Raw genomic sequence first — 11,312 nt, 5'->3', positions numbered from 1 at the left:
GCTTAGCTAAAAACTCAGAGTAATTACAGATTGAACCATTTTGATTGAAAAGGTGAGACACAAAAATAATACCATTTTTAAACCAATTTTTTAAAAAAAAGAGATTTATGTTTGTACAGTAGATTCATGTTATTCCAGATTAGACATGAGTGAGGTGTAAAACTGTGTTTAAAAATGAGGGACCAAGCCAACAAAGTTTGCCTGAAAAAGAGATCATTTGACAGGGATTTTCATGATGTTATACAGATTAATAAGAAATTTAAACCACCTATAGTTTGGAAAAAACAACATTAGGGATCAGATTCCATATAGGGTTTATTGATACAGTTTTTTATCCAATTTATTTTAAAGGTGTTGTTTAAAGTGGTGAAATCAAGAAAGTTTAAACCCCCTTTCTCAATGGTGTTCATAAGTACAGATTTTCTAATAAAATGAGTTTTATTCTTCCAAACAAAGTTGAGAAGCATTGTATGAATTTATTTTAAGAATGGCAGTGTCAACATTCAAAGAGAGAGCAGCATGTGTTAACCTTGACAAATCTTCAGCTTTGGCTAGTAAGATTCTTCCCTTCAGTGAGAGATCCCGTTGGAGCCACATATTCAGTTTTTTCTGAGTACTCTCAATTAATGGATTAAAATTGAAGGAGCATCTTTCTAATTCATTTTTTGTTTTAATAACACCTAAATAAGATACTTGATCTTTGATTTGAATATTACAAATTTCTGACAAATTATATTCTTTGATGGACTTCAGTTCACACTTTGAGATGTTCAAGAACAGGCCTGATGCTTTGGAGAATTGCTGGATATACTTTAATGCTAAAGGAACTTGATTAGCATCTTGCAAATAAAGAGTGGTATCATCAGCCAGCTGACTGATGAGTATCTGTTTGTCAGCAATAGAGATACCATGAAGACCACTATTAGAAATATAGGAAGCGAATATTTGGGAAACTAGTAAAAATAAATAAGGGGATAATGGACACCCTTGCCTAATACCATGTGACAAGTCAAATCTAGGAGAAGTACCATATTTTAATTTAATTGTGCTTCTACAGTAATATAGAGTTCTTACCGCCTTACAAAAATATTCACCAAAACCAAATTTTTCCACTGATTTAAATATAAATTTATGTTCAACTGAATCAAAAGCTTTATAAAAATCCAGGAAAAGAATAAAACTATTATGTTCCAGCAAATCACTATAATCCAATAAGTCTAAAACTAATCTAATATTATTCATTATATGTCGGTCCCTCATAAATCCAGACTGAGTCTCATCTATAACAGTATCCAAACAATCTTTAAGTCTTTTAGCAAATATTATGGCAAAAATTGTATAGTCATTGTTAAGGAGTGTGATGGGTCGCCAGTTGTCTAAATTGGTAAGATCTTTCTTATATTTAGGAATTAAAGTTATGATACCTTGCATCAATGTAGGAGGTAAAGCTTCTTTTTCAATACTTTCTCTAAAAACCTGAGTTAAAAAGGGAGTAAGTTCATCAGCAAATAATTTGTACAGCTCAGCTGTAAGTCGTGAAGTGAAGTGACATACTGCCAAGTACTCGGAATTCGTGCTCTGCATTTAACCCATCCAACGTGCACACACACAGCAGTGAACACACACACACCGTGAACACACACCCGGAGCAGTGGGCAGCCATTTATGCTGCGGCGCCCGGGGAGCAGTTGGGGGTTCGGTGCCTTGCTCAAGGGCACCTCAGTCGTGGTATTGAGGGTGGAGAGAGCGCTATACATTCACTCCCCCCACCTACAATCCCTGCCGGCCCGAGACTCAAACCCACAACCTTTGGATTACGAGTCCGACTCTCTAACCATTAGGCCACGACTTCCCCAAGTCCATCACACCGAATTATTGTTTTTCAAACTCTTAATTGCTCTTTGTACTTCCTCAGGAGTAACAATGCTATCACAGAAAAATCTTCCAAGGAAGCCTGGCAAGACGAGGAAGACGTGGAAGCCTCCTCCACGAGAACGCAAGTCCGTTCTTTGAGTTCTTTGAATTGAGAAAGAGTGACTTCTCCGTGTTTTAAAAATCAAGTGATGTGCTTGTGATTTTGGTATTACGTTAACTTGACTTGACTTAACTTCTAAATTGCAACTTGAAAACATAAATCATACAATCTCCTAAAGTCCATTTATGTTGAAACCCCTACTTGCCTGTTGCTCATATTCTATGTTTATATTCCAGTACAGCAGGTGGCGATATAGACGTTCATTCCGGATATGCTCCTCTTCAAGAGCAAGACGTTCGAATACGCAGTCTAGTTGTTTTGTTTAAAACATTGTAGATTCTTGTCTTTAACTATATATCTATGAGACAGGCAAGTAATTCAGTTAATTCCAAATTTTTTTTAAATAGTGATATCTGTTTATTCTATATTCATCCAGCCAAAAAAAGCCCAGGGGGGAAAAATCGTCATTTTGCCTGTTGTCAGACGTTTAGCCTCCATGAAAGTCGATTAACGTTACTGCGTTACAGCTTTTAATTTGGCTCCATCCATAAAGATGAGTTAAACCAGCCAAAGTAAATCGGGTGAAAGTATTATACAGAAGATGGAGAGTCATCACCAGGTTTCTGGAGCTGATCTTCTCTCCAGGATCGCTCTCAATGATAACAAAGCTGGCATGGAGGGGCTGGACAGAGACAAGATCAACAAGATCATTCTGGAAACCTCCAAGGTTTGCACAACTATTTATTTACTTAGGTTACACAGAATTATACATACTTGTTTAGGCTGTGTATTTAGGCTATATAAATGTTTTATAAAGGTTTTCGGTCTTGGATGTGCCATAGATGATACAGTATGATGATAACATATAATCATCCTCGTGGAAGGGACCTCCAAACTAAATATTTGTCCTTTTATACTGTGAAATTTATATAATAAATATTTGTAACTGTGTAGGTTAATATATATATGATAAAACTGTAATTAAGACTGTAAAACTGTATAATTAAGTATAGGAAGATAGCGAGTTACAGTGCAAGAGTGTTTACATAGCTTAATGTCAATTACCTATTGTTGTACAGTAAAAAACAACAACATTATTTTGAATGACAGGGGTCTAAATTTTATGATAATGAACTGAAGAAGGAGCAGCAGGTGAATCAGCGCATTGAAAAGATGATGGAGCAAAAAGCAAGAATCACAAAAGTACAGCTGAAGCAAGCACAAGCAGAGGTAACTCTGTAATAACTCTGTAATGACTGTAATAAATGTTATTACTGGATTCCCCACCATGTGGACACACACATTTCCTGTGTCAGTTTTATTACTGTAATGTAAAAAAAAAATCTCATTCGCACTGTCATATTGAAAATAAAAAGATCTATTATTTAAATCAAAAGCTTTCAAAGTATTTATGCATCATGGTTAATTTACATTGATATTCATTTTAAAAAATCATCTGTCTGTGCAGGTTGACCCTCATTAATGTTTTGTTTTTTTTTACAAATTTGTAGAAATAATGAGAATTACAAACTCATAAATAAAATATTATGGTAATGACAGCTGAGTGGGGAATGTGCTTTAATGTCATAAAAATAATGGCATATGCAATGACTCTTAATGGTCCTAAAATACAGTGTATTGTCTTTATGCAAAACATAAACTGAGGTGAAACATGACCTGTACAATGCATTCATTTTAGGACTCCTTTTCACAGCTGTCCACAAGTAGAATTATTATTTAAGAGTTTTCATGCCACAGGTGGACAAACTGACGTGTGAACTGGAGAGGAGTCGAGAGCTGGGCCGTGTGATAGTTCATGTAGACATGGACGCGTTCTATGCTGCTGTAGAAATGAGAGACTGCCCAGAGCTAAAGGACAAACCGATGGCAGTGGGATCCATGAGCATGCTGGTGAGAATCTGAAATAAACCTTGCAGAGCATCATCACATATCTACAATGCTGACATATTAAGTTGTTTTGATTTTCAGTCAACCTCCAATTACCATGCTAGGAGGTTTGGTGTCCGTGCGGCCATGCCAGGGTTCATTGCTAAGAAGCTCTGTCCAAATCTTGTCATTGTGCCAACTAACTTTGACAAATACAGAGCAGTGAGTGCCCAGGTATGTTGTATCTTAGTCCTACTTTATTCAGTAGTCATAGCTACTGTTTGCTAATGCCTGGCTCTGTCTTAAAGGTACGGGAGATATTTTCAGAATATGACCCTCATTTCATGCCTATGAGTCTGGATGAGGCTTATCTGGATATCACTGAGCACCTGGAGCAGCGGCAGCACTGGCCAGAGACCATGCGAACATATAACATCTGTGATGCCAAAACAGGTGCATTACTGTAGTCTATTGTGTGGTGCTGGGGTTTTCAAGCTAGAGGGGTCTGTGTTTAGGAAAAATTTAGAGATAAACTGTGTAATAATAAATAAATATTAAAATAGTATATTAATATGAATAAATATATTACAATCAATTAAAAAAAGATTAAAATAAATTTTTAAAATGTATTTAAATGAATTAAAAAATAATACATAAACCCAAAGGGGGAAGTCGTGGCCTAATGGTTAGAGAGTCGGACTCGTAATCGAAAGGTTGCGAGTTCGAGCCCCCGGCCGGCAGGAATTGTAGGTGGGGGGAGGGAATGTCCAGCGCTCTCTCCATCCTCAATACCACGACTGAGGTGCCCTTGAGCAAGGCACCGAACCCCCAATTGCTCCCCGGGCGCTGCAGCATGGCTGCCCACTGCTCCGGGTGTGTGTTCACGGTGTGTGTGTGTGTGTGTGTGTGTGTGTGCATTTGTTCACTACTCACTGCTGTGTGTGTGCACTTGGATGGGTTAAACGCAGAGCACCAATTTCGAGTATGGGTCACCATACTTGACAATACGTCACGACTTTATACAAAGCTTTTGCATAGAGATATAATCTTCTCAAAGTTGTTTTTAGTCTTCAGTGCATACGTCAGATGCGAATATTGTATTTAAATAAAGTAATAAATCAATCAAATATATTTTACAGTACTATAGAAAGTAGAAAAAGTTTGTGTAGATTTATAAACTAATTATTTTCCAAATAATATTTGACTCACATTTATCTATAAATATATAGCTGCCTTTTAAATTTTCTAACGGGGGTCCCTCGCACAAGGATGATTATATTTGGGGGTCCAAAGCATCTAAAAGATTAAACATCTCTGGGCTAGTTTTAAAAAGAAGTCAGATTTTTACTCATTTTCCATTGTGAAAGCATTGAAAATGAAAGTCTGTTTTTTGTTATGAGTGATTATAGTAACTTGATTAGGGCATAGGGCAATCGTGGCCTAATGGTTAGAGAGTCTGACTCGTAACCCAAAGGTTGCGGGTTCGAGTCTCTGGCAGGGATTGTAGGTGGGGGGAGTGAATGTCCAGTGCTCTCTCCACCCTTAAGCAAGGCACCGAACCTCCAACTGCTCCCCGGGTGCCGCAGCATAAATGGTAGCCCACTGCTCTGGTTGTGTGTTCACGGTGTGTGTGTGTTCACTGCTTTGTGTGTGCACTTTGGATGGGATAAATGCAGAGCACAAATTCCGAGTATGGGTTGCCATACTTGGCCACGTGTCACATCACTTTCATTAATGCTCTTTGTTCTGTTCTTTTAAAGAAAATGATGCAGATAGGTCTGCGGCTGAATCAGAGAGAGATGAACTGTCTCCTGTGCTGTTCGAGGACAGTCCCAGCTCATCGCCCTCTCTCTCAGGGGCTGATAGGAAAGCAGAGGTGTTTGGGACGAGTACAGAGGAGGCTGTGAGGGAAATGCGCTTCCGTATTCAGCAGAAAACATCTCTTACTGCCAGTGCAGGTGAGAGACTGGATGGTTTAGTTGCAATTGTAAGCATATACAGTCTTTACACATTGTGTAAGAAATATAGAGCATGTTTTTCCTTGTTTGTTCTCTCTTATAGGCATTGCCCCAAACATGATGCTTGCAAAAGTATGCAGTGATAAGAACAAGCCTAATGGCCAATACCGAATTCCTCCTGAGAGACAAGTTGTGATGGAGTTTATGAAGGATCTTCCTGTCAGAAAGGTCCGTCTGACCTGTTTATCTATAACAGTCTTATAGCTCATTAATGTGGCCTAATATTATTGTAGTATATTTCTTCCAGGTGTCTGGTGTTGGAAAGGTTACTGAGAAGATGCTGGCTGCTTTGGGTATTGTCAAATGTGACCAACTGGGCCAGCAGATGGCGCTACTATCACTGCTTTTTTCGGGAACATCCTGGCATAATTTCCTTCACATATCTTTGGGTGTGGGCTCCACGTGTATGGAGAGGTGTGTGTTTTTAGTGTTACCTTGTCAAATTTTTGCATAGTAGTTTTTTGGATTCAGAATAAGAAATTCACAGGAAAAAAAACGGTCTTTTGTTTCAGGGACTCGGAAAGAAAAAGCATGAGCACTGAGAGGTAATCTGCTCAAAGTTTTCTCCAGTCTTCACCAAATGTTTCAGATCCAAACATTCCTGCAAACTTGAAATCAACATTCTGTTTCCTCATTCTCTCAATTTATTTGTGTTATTTCTATTCACTCTTTCTTTTAGGACGTTTGGGGAGATGAGTGATGCAGAGGAGCAGTATTCCCTGTGCAGGGGTCTCTGTCATGACTTAGCACAGGACCTTCAGCGGGAGGGCCTCAAGGTACCTGGGTTTCCGACCGAAAGTAGCTTCTCTCATTTTTAAACCGAGTGTTACAGAAACTTGCATATCACTCTGAACTATTTATCTTTTGATTGATAAATCTCAGATGCTTTGGTATGAACATCAATATCATGTACTAGAGTTGCTTTTGCAGATGTTGTTTTGAAGATATATGTATGAAGTATATTATATATTTGTGTTGTATAGGAACAACCTCTCAATTGTTTCCTTTCCCCTCCTTATTGGATGATTTAAACATTATAAACATGTCTGTATAACACACTGAATGATTTCCACATAGTTTATTATGTGCAGAAACATGTCAAATGATCTCCATACACAATTAGTATAAATGTAAACGTGCAGAAATACTGATCTCACATTCATAAGATGGAATGTATTTGTGTTTGTACTATAGGGCAAAACTGTTACTTTGAAGCTGAAGAATGTCAAATTTGAAGTGAAGACCAGAGCGTTTACACTGCAGTACGCTGTCTGCACTGAGGAGGAGATCTTTGCTGCTGCTAAGGATCTTCTCAAAGTTGAGATCGACAGTGTCAGCCCTCAGCCACTAAAGCTGAGACTTATGGGTATATATTACACCTCATGTTATTCTCTGAAGTTGTTTCTTTGAAATATTAGTGTGTATACATATACATTTGTATATCACCAAGGATGCATTAATTAAAAAATACAGTAAAAACTCTAATTACAATAAAGTTTAAAATAACTGTTTTCTATTTGATCATATTTCGAAATATCTGATATGCTCATCCAATTTTCTTATCAGTGAGTGCGTTTACATGCACCCTCTTAATGCAATTATACTGAGATTTTGCCAATATTGCGATTAAACTTTACCTCATATAAACGCAATAACTCACTGCCACCAGTCTCTGTTCCTTAGCCTCATCCAGAAACGGCGAGAACGTGACGGCAGCGTATAGGCAAACAAATTCCATCACATTTCTATGGCGCCGAAAAAGCGTGGAATACAGCCATACAAAATCATTATGCATTAGACGTAAATAAATTAAAACAGCGGCCAGTAAACACACCTGCTCTTGCTGAGTCCATCGTTTGTGCTGTGCAATAGGGTAGGCCTATGTGAATAACGGCAGTAAAAAAAAATTTACCACAATTCTTAGCGAATAAGAATAATGGAAATTGCATGTAAACGGGAGTAAAAGCTTTGCTCTTGACATGTAAACATCATAGTCCATCAGAGTCTTTACTCTGATTATTGGAAATAATCGCATTATTCGTGCGCATGCAAACGTAGTCAATCTTGAAAACAAAGCTGCTTAACACTTTTGTGGAGACATTTTTTGATGAACAGAAAGTTCAAATGAATTTGCGTTTATATGAAATCTTTTTTTTTAGACCTATAAAAGTCTTTACTGTCACTTTATCAATTTAATGCACCCTCTCTAAATAAATGTTAAGTTTATTTGTTAATGTTACGTTAACTTTTAAAAAAGAAAATCTGTATATAATATCTATAAAATATATGAACTTTAGACTAAACAAATATCTGTGAAATATATATAATAATAATAATAATGTCTAAAGTTTATTGTATCATGGCATATAATATTTTTTGGGAAAAATTTAATCTAAATGATTCATCATAGCAGCATTTGACATCATGCACAAAGAATCAGATCATACAATCAGATACGTTTCTGTATGTTCTGAAGCTACTTTAGGTAGCTACCTTCATTTCAGTTTCTGAAATGCTCATGCTAACGAAGAGATGTGTGTTTTGCAACAGGCGTTCGAGTGTCCGGCTTTATCAGCGCTGAAGATAAAAAGCCTCTTCAGAGGAGTATAATGGGATTCCTGCAGAAAGGTGGATCTGATACAGGCAGTTTCACGCAGTGTGCTGGATCTGTGCTCAAAGCAGAAGAAGACAGCGATGGTGCCAGTTACCTAAAGCCTCAGTCCACTGAGATGAAAGTACCTTCTGTGTCGGAGCAAAAACCCAAATCTAGAGGACCTCAGCAGCAATCATTTTTTCAAAGAGCACAGTTGAAAAGACTTCAGCAACAGCAGGAACAAATGTCTGTCATCGCTGGTACAGACACAACAAACAATAGTGCTGACGCAGCTGCTGCTACACAGACAGATCTACCAATAACAAACAATCAGTCAGACACAACATCAGCAAAAGGTTTGTCAAATACAGACTCAGGGACAGACATAACAAGCTACATAAACAAACCTGCAGTTTTAAAGCCATCATTTAAAATTTCAACCCAGGTCCTGCAGTTTCTCACCTGTCCTGTGTGCAACACAGAGATGAAGGATGTAAACCTTACAGCCTTCAACAACCATATTGATGAATGTCTGAAGGGCAGTGCAGTGGATAATGAACCCACAGACTTGGATGCGGCTGAGGAACGGGAAGAGCTCAATAGCAAACCACCTGCATCAGTTTCAGAAAGCAAGACTCAAAAATCCTCAAACCACGACCCATCCTGTAATGAAGAGAAGCCGTCCACTAGCATCTCTGTGCCACTCGTGGAAACTGATGATTACAGTGATTTCAAGACTCCATTTTTTAGTCACAGGACAAAAATTAGTGGAAAGCGTTCTGTTATTTCTAAAAAGAAGATGCCTGTTTCTGAAGCTAGTTCTAAAGCATCACAAAAAACACACAATCTTGAGGCTGTCACAGAGATGTCATCTGACTCGAAAGGCACGTCTTTGACGTGTCCAGTGTGCAGTCAGCCGCAAAGCACTGATGACCTCGCTCTCTTCAACCGGCATGTGGATATGTGTCTCAACCAGGAAGTTCTGCTGGAGTTTAGAGAATCTCATCCTCCTGTGGGTCACTCAGATGAACCAGCACTCAAGAGCGTACGAGGTCATGAATAATCAATCAATCCAAAAAAAAAAAGATAAATCAGTGCAATAAAAAAATAAGGTAGCACTTTAGTATAGGGACCAGTTCTCGCTATTTACTAGTTGCTTATTATTATGCCTATTATTAACATATTGGCTGTTTATTTGTACTTATAAAGTACATATTCTGCAGGACCATATTATACATCCCTAATCTTACCCAATAATTAAACTTAACAACTACTTCACTATTAATAAGCAACAAATTAGGATTTTTTTGAGGAAAAAGTTATAGTTAATAGTGAGAATTGGACCTTAAAGTAAAGTGTGACCAAAAATGAAGAATTCAAAGAATCGCATTTGGTAACAATAACTATACCATGACAAGTAAGGAAAAGAAATGATTATAATACTTTTGTTATTTTGTTTTTTTATAGGCCAACTGGGGGACCAGGGAAGAGTTTCTAAAGTGAGAGAAAAAAGCAAAAGGTAATTAACTGTGTAAAAGGCAATAGTACAATATTGTAAGAACGCCATTTGAATGTACATAAATACTTAAATGTTTGGGGTCAGTAAGATTTTTTTAATATGAATACTTTTATTCAGCAAACATGCAATAAATTGATCAAAAGAGACAGTAAAGACATTTATAGTGTTGCAGAATATTTCTGTTTTTAAAACTATCTATTCATCAAAGAATCTTGAAAACATGTATCACATGTTACACAAACATTTTATGCAGCACAACTGTTTTTAAGATTGGTAATAAGACGTTTATTGAGCAGTAAATTGGCATTAAGTGGCTTTATTCATGAACATTAAAGAAATCTTACCAGCCCTAAACTTTAACACTAATGTATATTATTTTTGTGTCTCATGATATTTATGTATTCTCCATTGTAACTACAGACAGGGATCGTCTCCTCTTCCTCCCTCGAAGAAAATTAAAGTGTTGAGCACAAAACAAACAATTGACAAGTTCTTCAAAAGCGATGACAGACAGAAAGTCTAATTATTTTACAAATCCAGAGAGATAAACATATCGCTTAATTTATGAAAAAGAGACTTTATAATCCATGAGGATTTTGCTGGATTCACTTGAGGGAATATGTTGATGGAACAAGTAAGAAGATTAATGCATGGTGAAGAAAATCAGGTGTTTAATAAAATGACTTTTGATAAGAGATGTTTCAGGTGATATACTCTGACACAAAGCTGAAAAACTGCTTGGGTATATTTTTTGTATTTATTGAAATTTTTGTGGTGGAAAAATGCTTCATATTGTGCTTCAGATTTATACTTTTGGACTTCTTTCAGTATTTCGGCAGATCATTGATGTTACATGTACATTTATATATGAGTGAAGGAAAGTTATTCTATGCATAAATAGAAATTAGCATTTAATTTTGTATGGATATTGTAAAGCACTTTATAAACCATGACATAAGGCTTACCATCTAAGTAATAAATATATACAAGTATCATAATTGATACATTTTTACAATGCTGCATGTACAGTATATATAATTTGCACCAAAAATAAATGTGAACAAAAACATTGCTCTATTAATCTCATTTAATGGTGCTTTGTGTCGGTATGGAAATATATCAGGTTCTTTTTCTTTTGGAAACAATTTAAACATCTTTACTCTTGTTGTTTAAATGCTTGGATGTTATTTATATCATTAAAGGACTCTTCCATTCAAATGTTTTCAAAAGTCTTCAGTGTCACATGATCTTTCAGAAATCATTCTGATATGCTAATTTGGTGCTCAAGAAGGATTTATTATTATCAATGTTAAGAACAGT

The 11,312-nt window shown here is 36.8% G+C and overlaps 1 protein-coding gene across 1 annotated transcript; it reads left to right on the top strand.

The window, feature by feature from the left end:
• Positions 1 to 2,237: 2,237 nt before the first annotated feature.
• On the top strand, positions 2,238 to 11,217 carry polk (polymerase (DNA directed) kappa). The gene is made up of 15 exons (XM_079415939.1): positions 2,238 to 2,344; positions 2,503 to 2,702; positions 3,086 to 3,205; positions 3,734 to 3,886; positions 3,965 to 4,096; positions 4,171 to 4,315; positions 5,623 to 5,820; positions 5,924 to 6,048; positions 6,128 to 6,294; positions 6,393 to 6,425; positions 6,560 to 6,656; positions 7,075 to 7,246; positions 8,431 to 9,525; positions 9,941 to 9,992; positions 10,413 to 11,217. The coding sequence occupies exons 2-15, from the start codon at positions 2,577 to 2,579 to the stop codon at positions 10,513 to 10,515; spliced, it is 2,718 nt and encodes a 905-aa protein (XP_079272065.1). The 5' UTR covers positions 2,238 to 2,344; positions 2,503 to 2,576; the 3' UTR covers positions 10,516 to 11,217.
• The last annotated feature ends 95 nt before the right edge of the window (positions 11,218 to 11,312 follow it).

This window comes from Barbus barbus (genome assembly GCF_936440315.1).
Source record: "Barbus barbus genome assembly, chromosome: 5".
Classification (NCBI taxonomy): Eukaryota; Metazoa; Chordata; class Actinopteri; order Cypriniformes; family Cyprinidae; genus Barbus; species Barbus barbus.
This window is presented reverse-complemented; position numbering and strand designations above follow the sequence as displayed.

Coding starts and splice junctions, on each gene's coding strand:
- polk (XM_079415939.1), top strand. CDS start 2,577: ATGGAGAGTCATCACCAGGTTTCTGGAGCTGATCTTCTCTCCAGGATC. Junction 6,426..6,559: donor AAAAGCATGAGCACTGAGAG/GTAATCTGCTCA, acceptor TCTTTCTTTTAG/GACGTTTGGGGAGATGAGTG. Junction 9,526..9,940: donor AGCACTCAAGAGCGTACGAG/GTCATGAATAAT, acceptor GTTTTTTTATAG/GCCAACTGGGGGACCAGGGA.